Source organism: Vicugna pacos, chromosome 22, assembly GCF_048564905.1.
Source record: "Vicugna pacos chromosome 22, VicPac4, whole genome shotgun sequence".
NCBI lineage: Eukaryota > Metazoa > Chordata > Mammalia > Artiodactyla > Camelidae > Vicugna > Vicugna pacos.
Genome location: NC_133008.1, coordinates 22,479,306 through 22,492,602, shown reverse-complemented (window position 1 = coordinate 22,492,602; position 13,297 = coordinate 22,479,306). Strand labels below are relative to the sequence as shown.

The 13,297-nt window shown below is 46.4% G+C and overlaps 1 protein-coding gene across 1 annotated transcript in view; it reads left to right on the top strand.

The window, feature by feature from the left end:
* Nucleotides 1–4,728: 4,728 nt before the first annotated feature.
* Nucleotides 4,729–13,297, top strand: part of NWD1 (NACHT and WD repeat domain containing 1) — a 52,176-nt gene continuing 43,607 nt past the window's right edge. The window contains 4 exon segments of the mRNA XM_006199090.3: nt 4,729–4,768; nt 4,771–4,808; nt 6,551–6,667; nt 12,827–13,124. Coding sequence (XP_006199152.3) covers nt 4,729–4,768; nt 4,771–4,808; nt 6,551–6,667; nt 12,827–13,124 — 493 coding nt within the window.

The window sequence follows — 13,297 nt, the reverse complement described above, 5'->3', positions numbered from 1 at the left end:
TCATTTTTGCATTCTTTTTTATTGAAGTATAGTCAGTTTACAATGTTGTGTCAATTTCTGGTGTGCAGCATGTTTCAGGCATACGTGTACATACATCTATTTGTTTTCATATTCTTTCTCATTATAGGTCACTACAAGATATTGAATATAGTTCCCTGTGCTCTACAGTATAAACCCGTTATTTATTTCGTATGTAGTAGTTAGTATCTGCAAATCCTGAAATCTCAATTTGTCCCTTATCACCCCATCTACCCCCAATCACCATAAGTTTATTCTCTATGTCTGTGAACCTGTTTCTCGTTTGTAAATAAGTTCATTCATGTCTTTTTTTCAATTCCGCACATAGGCGATATCATATGGTAATTTTCTTTCTCTTCCTGGCTTACTTCACCTAGAATGATGATCTCCAGGTCCATCCATGTTGCTGCAAATGGCATCATTTTATTCTTTTTGAGGCTGAGTAGTGTTCCATTGTGTATATATACCACATCTTCTTTATCCAATCACCTGTCGAGCAATATTTAAATTGTTTCCATGTCTTGGCTATTGTAAATAGTGCTGCTGTGAACATTGGGGTACATGTGTCTTTTCAAATTATAGTTTTCTCTGGATAGATGACATTCGTTTTGGTTTTCAGGCACTCCATGCTTCCTTATGTGTTAATCCGGAGGTGACTGCCTCTCTCTCCTCGCCCTAGCTCACCCCTGGTGGTATTCACTCCCACTTCACAGATGACGCAGCTGACGTCCCAGGAGAGAGGCCTCTAGCTTAAGTCCTCCAGGAAGGCGGCAGAGGAGCTGGCATTCCAACCAGGCCCATGGACACCAAGGTATACACTCCTCCTGTCTGTGGTTTGTTAACATTGAGAGACGGGTGGGCAGGACTCAGATTGCCAAAGCATTTTCAATAAGGTAGAATCGTGAGAAAGCCTTTCCCTGGTCATATTTTTGATTATTTTCTCCCCAGCTTTATTGAGATATAGCTGACATATAACATTGTATAAGTTTAAGTTATGTAACGTGTCCGTTTGATGCACTAATATATTGCAGAATGGTTCTCACCATAGCATTAGCTACCATGGCTCCATCATGTCACATAATTACCATTTCTTTTTTTGTGGTGAGAACATTTAACTCTCTTAGCAACTTTCAAGTATATAATATAGTTTTGTTAATATCTTCATGCTGTACGTTAGATCCTTGGACTTACCTTATAGCTGGAAGTTTGTACCCTTTGGCCAACATCTCCCCATTTCCCCCTCCCTCTGGTCCCTGGCAACCACCATTCTACTCTCGGTTTCTATGGGTTAAGCTTTTTTAGATTTTCTGTATAAATGAGATAATGCAGTATTTGTCTTCCTCTGACTTATTTCACTTAGTATAATGCCATCAAGGTCCATCCACGTTGTTGCAAGTGGTACTTTTTGACTATGTCAAAGAGCACATCTCAGGATAGGATAGGTCCTTAACTGCTTGGTCCTTGATTGGATAGGTTCTTAACTGCTCCTTAGAAGACTGGCTAATCTCCCTTCTTATCAAAGAGAGGCTCCACACCTCTGCAGGTGAGGAGATTCGACTAGAGTTAATTTAAAGTTGGTTTCTCAGCACTGCTGACATTTGGAGACAGATCATTCTCTGTGGTGGCACCATCCTGTGCATCGTGGGGTGTTAAGCAGCATCCCTGAGCTCCACCCAATAGATGCCAGTAGCTCCCCCTCCCCCAGTCATGACAACCAAAAATGTCTCCAGACATTGCAATGTCCCCTGGGGGGTAGGGGAGAAGAATGGCCCCCAGCTGAGAATTGCTGGCTTAACTAGTACACCTGGTGGCCAGAAGGTCATTGGAGGGGACAATGAGTTCAAGATGGGGTAGGGGCTCCCACTAAGTGCTCATCCTTCAGGCCCAGAGCTGGGCACGGCTCCCAGCATCCCACTGCCTCCCTTTGCACACCTGGGCCCAGGCTCAACTTTCATGGAGCCCCTGGGGACGCAGGTGTTCGGGAGGCTGGCTGGTCCCCAACGCCGAGCGCCAGGAAACCACAGTTGCTGTGGTGAGCGCTGAGCTCCCGGAGCGAGGAGCTGTTGTTTGAGGGGTAAAAGGCTCTAGTGCCTGGAGGAGCCAACATCCAGAGGTCTTGGGTGGGTGGCCACTGTCCAACATCCCCCTGCTGATGCTGGCAGACCAAGCAGATCAGTGGACAGCTGCTGGTTCAGCTCCCCAGGGGCACTGGAGGTGACAGGGGGCCTCAGAGGGTGAGACAGGTGCCCCACTCCAGATGGCCCTGCCCGACTGGCCTCTCGGGAAGGCCATCTGGCTGCTGGTGTGCGGTCTCTGAGGTCCAGGCCCGTTCCTGGGAAGGACTGTCCAGGTGGGCGGGCAGCATGAGCATCAGCCCCCTCAGCCCGGGCACCCGCCGGCGGCTTCTCCAGGGTCAGGCAGGCCCCTTGCCGGTGCCTCCATCCAGCAGCGTGGCCATCTTCATCAGCTCTACAGTCTCAGGTAAGGGGCAGGGCTGGGCTGGGAGCTCAGGGAGTGCCAGGGTAATGGGAAGGGCTCGCAGGGTCTTCTAAGAGACCTGGATGTGAATGCAGCCAGATCAGTGACCCATGCAGGGACTGGTGGAGAGCCTCTCTGACCCTCTGTTTCCTCCTCGATAAGGCAGGTTCAGAGCCTGACTTGATAGAGTTGTTGGGAGTGGCAAACAATATTTCAACTATTATTAATGATGAGCATTCTATATGCTAGGCATAAAAATCCCAGAGTCTTCCTACAGCTGCAAAACTGCATGACTGGACCCTCCTCACTCCCCAACTTCACCTGGTGTGATTCTCACCTTGCCCACGTGTTGTCATCACACTGGGCTCCAGCAAGTCCTGGAACTCATGAAGCCCCAGGCCCCATCAGCTGTAGTTATTCAGTTTCAGTGTTTATTTAATGCCTGAGTCCTCCAACCAGGCTGTAAGTTCCATGAAGGGAAAGACGACATGATGTGTGCTGATAAATTTTTAATAATCTGTCCTCCAAAATTAAACAGAAAAAACCACCAAAACACCTGACTCATACTGCCTGCCAATTTCCGTGGTGTAAATTCTCCCACCATGGTCAATTTCCAGCTGCCAGTGTGGCTTTATAAACACAGAGTCAGGGCAGAGATGTGTGGTAGCTCAGCATTCTCTAAGATTTTCCAAACACGAAGTCCCTAGTTGTAAACAAACTCATGGTCAAATGTAGTAAAATAATGTAGAAGTGATGAGTTCTGAGTATTTGTGATTTCCACTTTTACTACAATGTGTTCCATCCTAAGTTCAGGTGGTTTCATTTTTCTTAGTGGCGGTTTGGACAAAATTCCTGATGATTTAGCAATCAGCTCTCCCAGGCCAGCAGGGGCCCGGCTCTGGTATACCGTGCTGTCCACGTAGGCCTTATTTGTCATTGTGCCCTTGATACTTGGCAGTGTCTGGGCATAAAGTAACTTCCGAGTCGATATTTTATGGTCAAGTGTAAATTATCTGTGGAATTTATAAGACAGCCATGGGAAGAGGGTAGGAGACAGATCCTAAGATTGGCATCCAGATCAGGTCCTGTGCTGGGGACTGGGAAACTTCTTTGTACCAGTGGCTTTGGGAGTCCTTGCATGGACACTAAAGTGACTTTTCCCTGGCTACATGGAGAAAACAAATGCCTCTTGAATACCTATGTTGCAGTAAATGCTTTTACTTGTAAGCCTCAGTGGTTCCACCAACATTTAGTGAGCGCCTGTGTTGAGTGCAGAGAAATTAGCAATGACCTAGATGAGCAGAGGTTCTTGACTTTGGAGAGCTTGCAGACCTGTAAGGGCAGCACCCCCATTTTACAGAGAAGGGAAACTGAGGCTAGCTTGACACTTGGCACAGTGAAGTCAGGGATGGGAAAAAGTCTTAAGAGTCCAGGTTTAATAGGGACGCCAGATTTAGCAAAAATAAAAAAATCATCACCATGCTATACACCAGAGGCTAACACAACACTGTAACTCAACTATACTTCAATGAAAAAAAAATGAAAAAAAATCCAAACCCAAACAGTAACAACAAAACCAAGACACACAGTTCAATCTGCATTTGAGACATACAACGAGTAATCTTTTAGTATAAGTATATTCCAAACAAGGCGGGAGAGTATAGCTCAGTGGTAGAGCGCATGCTTAGCATACATGAGGTCCTGGGTTCAATCCCTAGTGCCTCCATTAAAAATATATAAATAAAACTAATCACTGCCACCAAAAAAATTTTTTAAAGGTTAAAAAAGCATATCCCAAACAGTGCGCAGAAAGGGACATACTTACGCTAACAAATGATTTGTTGTTTATCTCAAATGCAAAATGAACAGGGCTTATCAGAAATGCAAATTCTGGAATCCACAGAATGGGCTATGATTATGCTGTCAGATCTTTCACTGTTTATCTGAAATGCAAATCAACTGGGAGTCCAGTATTTTATCTGGTAGCCCTAACCTAAAATGACCAACCGTCCTGGTTAGCTGGGTTTAAGGGATTTCCTGGAGTGTCGGTTTTAGCACTAACACCAGCAAAGTCCCTGGCGTGGTTGACCTCGTGCTTTTTGTATCTTTTGATTTGCCAGTGGAGGGGCACAGCCTTGGTGGAAGCAAATGAAGCTAAAAATAGAGCTTTGGGCCAGGGAAGATTTCTGGGTTCTTCCAATTCATCCTCCATGCTGTTCCTTGCAGACATGGATGCAGAGAGGGAAGCCCTACAGAGCTCTGCCTACCCCGAAGTGCAGACATTCTGCCAGAAGCACGGCCTGATGTTCGAGGTAATTGCCTGCTGGCCCCTCACTGCCTCACTGTCAGGGAACGAGGGTGTCATACGGGACCCTTTGCTCAGAGGGGCTCCGAGCTGGTGATGCACCACGGAGATGAAAGTCTCTGTAAAAGACAGGAGGGATCACCACATGGGCATCGTGGTCAGCAGGGGCGGTGTGACACAGTGCTAGGAGTGGATGCCTTGAGACCCTGCTCCATGGACATGTCACTTTTGTTGTTTTATCCTGCACCCCTGCTCTCCCTGCACTGGGGCATCTTCAGGGGGGCGTGTAAGAGGGCCCTGGGATGTTCTTGGGGGTGGGGGGAAGAGGGTCGTGGAGGTGAGACGCACCTTTTTTCTGGGACGCAAATGGTGTACCAGCTGAGCAGTCACCACTGGCCCCAGAGTCTCCTACGACTCATGCACCAGTCCCAGGGTGGGGATGCCACTGCCTCCACGGCTCAAAGCCGAAACTGACAAACCATCTTTGGCATCTCGGCTTCAGCTGACGCTGCCTCTTTGCCATTTATGATGGTGATTCATTGCATCAACGGCTCCCACCATCATTTTTATGTTACTAAGAAAGCAGCAGGGCTGTGATGGGAATTCCGCTCTGCCTGCCTCTGATCTTGAGACATAGTTCAACGGCAGAGGGACTAAAAAGGAGAACATAGGCGCTGAGAACAGATGAAATGCCCCATGCTCATTCTGTTAATATCCACCTGGTGCTGTGTGGCAAACACAGTAAACATCCTCAAGATGGTGGTGGGGAGAGACCAAGGTTCTTGGCCGAAGCTGGTGGCTGACTCTTTCCCCTTCTCCTTTTCCTCCTCCAGCCACCTGCAGAATTGTAGTCCTTTTACCCCATGCTGTAGTTTATTAAGAATTTTATGTCTTTCCCTCTGGACCAAAGAATTTAGGGAGGCAGGGACCATTCTGAATCCCATCCCCCTCTCTTCAGCCCAGCTTTCCACGGGGTCAGCTTCACTACTTGAATTGGACCATTTTGCCTGGGTCCCCTCCAGCCAGCAGGCAAAATTGGACCGCAAGTGTGTGGTTGCCAAGGAGACTTTGCCACATCTGATTTTAGCCAAACAAAAACACTCCTTTGCAAAGAAAGCTTTGCAAACAAGTGTGGGCATGTCCTTGTTTAAAAAGGAACAGCTCGAAAATGTCCAAGTTTTTTTAAAAAATTTTTTTTAATGTTTTTAAGAAAACTGGATTTTGGAGTTTAGTTTTGCAGAAAAGTTGCCTACATATGCCCCACTTTTCCCCCTATTGTGAACATCTTCCATTATCAGGGTATATTTGTCATAACTAATAATGGACATCAGTACATTACCAATAACCAACCTCTAGGTGATACTTGGCTATCACCAGGTCTAACATTCATGTCCTCTCTGGTCGAGGCCCCTGGCCCCTGCGTTTAGTTGTCAAGGCTTCCCAGTCTACACTGATCTGAGACTGCTTCTCAGTTTTTTTCCTTTGCACTGCTGACCATCACAGTTTTGGAAAGGACTCCTCAGGTGTCCTGTGGGATGTCCCCAGTCTGGATCTGTCTGATATTTTTCTCATGATTACACTGAGATTATGGGCATCATTCAAGTTCTTTTAATCCAGACATCCTTCTTTGGGGAGAGGCTGTCAAAAATTATTAAAAGAAACGTTGCCTTTGTCAAAGGGAATTGAAACAAACAAACAAACCCAGCCATCCTGTCACCTTCCTGACAAACCCACGCTTGCAATTTCCAGGTGGTTGATCTGAGGTGGGGAATTAGGAACAGCGAGGCCACTGACCACATGACCACGGAACTCTGCTTGGAGGAGCTTGACCGGTGTCGGAAAACATCCATAGGGCCAGCTTTTGTTGTGAGTCTCCTGGGAGGGATGGATTAGCTCTTACTTCTTGTTCTAACACCAGGATATGGCCCCTACTTCTCAGCCAGACCTGTCAGTGGAGGGAAGTGGGTGGCATTTCTGCTATCATACCCAGTCTCCATAGCCTGCCTGTGGCAGGCATTGCTAATGGATCACAGAACTCATTTTTCTGCAGAGCTAGATGGGATCCAAACATTAGCAGTCAAGTGGAAGCAGCAGGTGAGTTGGAGAGCAGAATGTTGAAGCCCAAAGGCATCTTAGAATTGCTCTGAACCTTTCCCCAGCTTTCCCACCTCCTCTACTTTGTCTAGGTAACTTTGACATTGTAGAAAACTGTAGAGAAGGTGGAAATCTACAGGATATGGGCTCTATGGTTTTGGGAGCAGGCTCTGTGGCCCTATCTGGAGCCTACCTCGAGGGAAAACTTCCTCTGACCCCAGGCGAGGCCAATTTTTCCACGATACGGAGTCTTCTCTCCCCCTCAGCTACCCTCCCTCTGACACCAGAACAATCCCCAGCTCACAGTGAACAGTGTGAGTTATGATCAGCAAATGATATTCCAGAGTTTTGATTTATTACACCGTCAAGTTCCAGATATACCAGGAACTATGGCATTTTGGCTCATAAATCCTAGAGCAAGGGTCAGCACACCATAGCCCACGAGGCAAATCCAGCCCCCTACGTATTTGTGTAAATAAAGCTTCATTGGCACACAACCACACATTACATGAATATGTAAATATACATGAACATGTAAATGTTTCATGAATATGTAGATACCACACAAATATATAAATAGTAAATATTCATTTACATATCACCCAAGGCTGCTTTCCAGCTACAATGGCAGAGCTGAGTAGTTGCTACAGAAACCTTCCAGCTTGCAAAGCTGAAAATACTGAGTTTGGCCCTTGATGGAAAAAGTTTGTCCACCCCTGTCCTAGAAAGTAAAGAGGGAAAAAGTCAAAGTATTCTCTGCTCAAACACACTTGCTTAGTCACCAAGAAGCTTTTAGCAAGCTCCCAATAAAAAGAAAAATCCTCTTGAACCTCTCCTGGAGATAAGAATGTGGGAAGTAGGCGAGAGTGGGTCCCATTAAGAGCTGTTTTCTAGGGAATTAAAGACAAATAGGTGAAATCTGTTTGGCCTGAAAAATTGCACTGTCCCGTGTGGTAGCCACGAACCACATGTGGTGATTTAAATTTAAATTAATGCAAATCAAGTAGAATTAAAATGTTCAATTCCTTGGTTGCACTGGCCACACTGCAGTGGTTCAGTAGCCGCATGTGTCAAGTGGCCACCACGCTGGACAGCACGGGTAAGATCACTTCCGGCGTTGCCGAAGGTTTTAGTGCTGCCTTAGAGATTAGGTCTCACTAAAAAATACTAAAACCTGGGCAGCAGGCTTTCTTTCTTCACTTCGTATCAAGTTTCATCTGTACAATCGGGCTTGTGTTTTCATTCTTTTCTTCTACACTTTTCTTTGTTTATTGGTGTCACCTTTTCTTGTTTTTCCGATTTTATTGAGATATGATTGACATCCAGCACTGCCTGAGTTTAAAGTGTACAGCATGGTGACTTACGTACATTGTGAAATGATCATTAAGTATGTTTAGTTAACACCCATCAGCTTATATAGATTCAAAAGAAAGAAAAAGGGAAAAAAGGCTTTTTCCCCTTGTGATGAGAACGTTAGGGGTCTACTCTCTTAACAGTTTTCAAATATACCCTACATATGACTCAGCTATAAAAAAGAATGAAATAATGCCATTTGCAGGAACATGGATGGACCTAGAGGTTGTCATACTAAATGAAGTAAGCCAGACAGACAAAGACAAATATCACATGATATTACTTATATGTGGGATCTTAAAAAAATGACACATATGAACTTATTTACAAAACAGAAGCAAACTCACAGATATAGAAAACAAACTTATGGTTACCAAAGGGGAAGGAGGGAAAGGGATAAATTAGGAGTTTGAGATTCACAGACACTACTATATCTAAAACAGATAAACAACAAGGTTTTAACTGTATAGCATAGGGAACTATATTCAATATCTTATAATAACCTATAAAGAAAAAGAATATGAAAAAGTATATATATATATAACTGAATCACTATACTGTACACCAAAAACTAACACAGCATTGTAGATCAATTATACTTCAAATAAAAACCACCCAACCAAACAAAAAAACCCAAATATACCCTACAGCAGTGTTAACTACAGTCGTCATGTTGTGCATTACATCCCAGGACTAATTAATCTTGTAACTGGAAGTTTGCATCACTTTTTAAAAATTATTATTGCTTTAAAATACATCCTAATGTTTGAAAGGCTCTACCCTCTGGCTTGTGCATCAACTTCACAAAATTTTGTTTCCAGCCTGCTAATTTCATTTTTCAAATGAACCTGATGATTGATCATTTTGTTGAATGTCAAAGGGAAAAAGAAAAGGAAAAAAAAAACTGTAAAGAAAAAGAGGAGATGGGGAGAAAAAGAACTCCAGGAGGAATTTGATTTTGCAACCCAAATTGCAGGCGGCCAAAAGCACAACGCAGCTTCCTGGTGGCATGAGGGACAGGAGGGAGGATGATCTCTGAGCATCCGCCAGGCCCCACCGGCCCAGGGACTTTGCACATCCTTCCAGAAGGGTTCCTTGGGCTGCAGGCTGACCTCTACCCACTTCCTACTTTCCTCTTGAAGCAGACATCTCCCCTCTATCTCCCAAGAGTTATGGCATCATTCTCCTTTAGTGGCTCTGATTTGGGGTGCTTTCCACAAACAATCAGAGATGTGGTGGAGCCCCTTGGAGAGGTATCTCTCCAGTAAATAAGTCATTAGGCAGTGCAACAGGGGACAGCTCCCCATGGCACTTCCTTCTAGAGGCTCTGGGTCTCTCGGGCCACCTGCAACTCCAGCGTCTCCAGAGAATTGCTCCTGGTGGCTCTGTTACCAAACTCAGGTTTCATTGCTCATTATTCAAGAATCCAATACTGAGAAACAAGTGGTGTGTAAAGGGAAAGATAGCTTTATTGAGGAAGTCTGGGGAGAAGGCAGACTCATGTCCCAAAGAACCAACACTCCCTGTTGCTCAGGGAGCAAGAGTTTTTAAAGGGGAGTTTCAGGGGCGCACAAGCCTGGGGGCTGGGGGAGGCTACTTGCAGAACAGCACAGTTAGCTCTGACAGTCATCTTGAAACTGGTCATGCAGTGGTCTGATCAGCGTCATCTTGACTGTTTTAAGTCTGGTTAATCTTCAACTCCAGGGTCAATTTGTTCCCATTCCCTTGAAGCCAGTTTTCTGAACTGTGCGGGGAGCAGCTTATGTCACCACTAGTCTGGTCATCACACAGATAACTTCTTCCACCTGGTGGGGGTTTCACTATCTGCAGAACAGCCCTTAGGATGTGGCTTAGAATATTATCCATAGCCCTTGAGGAGGAGCTAAATTCCTTGACTTTGCTTAAGGGCTGAACTGTTATTATTTTGTCTTGTTTGGCTATTTTCCTTTGCTTCTGCACTTTCTCACTTCTCTGATTAAATTTATTCTTTGGCTAAAGTACTTCTACAGACAAGAGGCAGGCAGAGGATGTCGGAGGTGGGGGGGGGGTCTGTCCCAGGAAGGCCCTGTAGGGTCCTGCTCAGTTACAGCTTCTTGATTTTCTCTCAAGTTCCTCCCATTCCCCTTGCTCTTGTCCTACATACAGGAGCACCTTGTACCATCTGTCTCCTTCCCGAGACCTCTGGTTTGTGGTTGGCTGGCTAACTAAGCCTTTTTCAACTCCTTTTGCTCCTCCAAGGCTCTTCTTGCAGGGAAGGGCCCCTGGAGAGTAGCATCCTCTTCAACATCCCATCATCATAGATTCTATTTATCCAAGTTTCCTGGATGCACACGCCTTGAATATTCTGAAACAACCTAATGAAGAGGGGAGGGGTGATTGCTTCTGAGACAGGAGGGAAGGGGGCAGGACAAAACCATTAAAAGAATGACACAGTCATTGAGGATAGACATAAATTGATTAGAACCAGGTAAGCCCAAGATGGTGGAAGATTTGACTTCCAGTAGACTTTAAGCCTCATTATATGCTCATTATAATACATTAGCATGCTAAATGACACACCCACAGGTGCCATGACAGTTCCAAGGCTGACTGTAAAAGGCCAAAAAGTGGGTGGTAGCCCAATTCCAGAAAATCCCCTCCACTTCCCCAGAATAATCCTCCCACTTGTTAGCAGGTGAAATTACCCAGCCCATAAACACTGACCACCCCGCACCCTGGGGCCTCTCTCCTTTTGAGATGGCTCACATTCTGCCTATGGAATGTGTATCTCCTAGGCTGCTCTCAACTTCCAAGACAACCGAATCTCCCGGGGCCTCACTTGCTTTCTGAGACAGCCCACATTCTGTCTATGGAGTGTGTATCTCCCCAAATAAACTTGCTTTCAACTTTACTATGGCTCGCTCTTGAATTCTTTCCTGCACGAAGCCAAGGACCCTCACTTGGCGAGGTGCGTCCCGGGGACTTGCCTGAGACCTGGGACATGATTATCCTCTTGAGCCCCATTTTCCCAACACTTCCATTTTACATAATGAGGAAACTCAAGACTTTGAGCCTGAGGTCCTTGGCCTCCTCCAGCCTAATTCTCTGGTGTTCCAGTTTGCACCTTCTCCAAGCATGCTGGGGCAGAAAGAGAGCCTCCTAGTGTTCTCAGCAGTAAGATCAAAATCTTAAGATCTCACCAAGCCCTACAAAATCTTCCCAGCAGATGGCCTTATCTCTCTTTACTGCCCCCTCCTTGTCAGTGCTTTAGCTACCCCAGCTTTTGGGTACTGGTCCTTTGCCACACTTCCTGCCCCAGGGTCTTTGTACGTGCTGTTCCCCTGCTTGCCAACTGCTCTATCCAGGGCACTCCTTCTCATGTCTTATTCTGCAGCTTGATCCTCATGCCCTCAGGGGAATTTCTGTGACTCCACAGCCCACTTGTAACCCACCTTACCCTCTCTTCCTAGTGCTCTGACAGCTGCAGTTTTGACACTGGTGCAATTCTTAGATTGATGCCAGCTTCTGCTAAAGACTCCTCGGTCTAGGACCAAGACTGTCTTGGTCACTGATGTCCTGATGTCTGTTGAGCAGCTGTGATGGGCTTGGCTCAGTATAGATCTGGGGGATGATTGTGCTCAGAACTCAGAGGTTCTGTGCTCGGATCTAACCATCTCCCTTTCCTGGTTGACTCTTAAACCCATGACCTCGAACCACTTCCATTCTGCCATTATTCAGCCCCACAAAACCACAGGAGTTTTCCAGCAAAAGGTTCTGTGATACTTAGTGCTCCATCAGATTCAAAATTTACTTGTCCCATGTCCCGTGCTCTCAGGTGCCTCTGTATGAAGGTCCTCTAAGGCTCTGCCTGCACTTCTTAATGTTATCTGAAACCTGGGCTCGCCTCTTGGTGGTGACCCAAGGGGCACAACCAAGCCGAAGATCAGGAGAAGGATTTATTATTACTTGCAGCAAGTGAGGAGATCACTGGGGACCTTTCCCAAAGCAGTGTCTCCCTGAACAGCAACATTGGGGAATTTTTAAGTGAAGAGGGTATGCATATTCATGAAGGAGCTTGAGTAGAATAGAATTCAGCATAGAATTGGGGCAAAGGTCGACAGAGTCCAAGCTTTAGTTGATTGAAGTCTGGGGGATCAACAGCATCATTCCATCCCCTACGTGGGTGTGGGGTCTTAATTCCTGCAGAACTCAAAGACAGATCTTTATGTATATCCCTTGAGGAGAAATTAGGATTGTGTTTTATTGCTGAACTATTGTTTCTTGACTGTTTTTCCTTTGTTCCTGCACTGCCTCACTTCCCTTAAGATCACTGATTATTGAGACCCGTTGAAGGGCCAGCACTGTGGCTGGGCTGAGATAACAAAATGGTTTAGGCCAAAATGGTTTCGCTTATGTCAAGAAAGCCATTTCTGATTCTCCTTCTCTGGGGACCTCCTAACCTATCTGCTTACATTACTATAATTATCTCCGTGGCATGACTGGCAGGCCTGTTTTAGGGGCACGGTGTACCTCGCCCAGGGTCACAGAGCTGAGTGCCCAAGCCAAGATTTGAACTCGTGCCCCTCCCCTCTCTGCCAGGCCCTCATAGGTGATCAGTACGGCCCCTGTCCCATCCCCGCCCTGATTGAAGAGAAGGAGTGGGAGGCACTGAGGGCTCAGCTGACTGCCAGGCCACGTGACCTGGAGCTGGTGGCACGACGCTTCCGGAAGGACGAGAACGCTGTGCCCCCTACCTACCTGCTGCAGTCCCTGGGCATCAGGGAGGCCCGTGGGCCCGAGGAGGCCACCCTGAACTCTGCACTGCGTTCCGGAGCCCAGGAGGCCTGGAGGCTGGGCCTCATCACCCAGGAGCAGTGGCGCCGCTACCACCGGTCAGGTGAGGCTGCCAGGTCTCCCCCTGGGGTCCTCCCTGACTCTTGTGGGTTCCTACCTAGGAGCAAAATTGCTAGGTCCTATGTAACGCCATGTTAACTTTTTGAGTTTGGTGGCACTGTTTTATGATGGAGCTGCTGCTCACGCACGATCTCTATGGTGCCTACACCAGTTTCA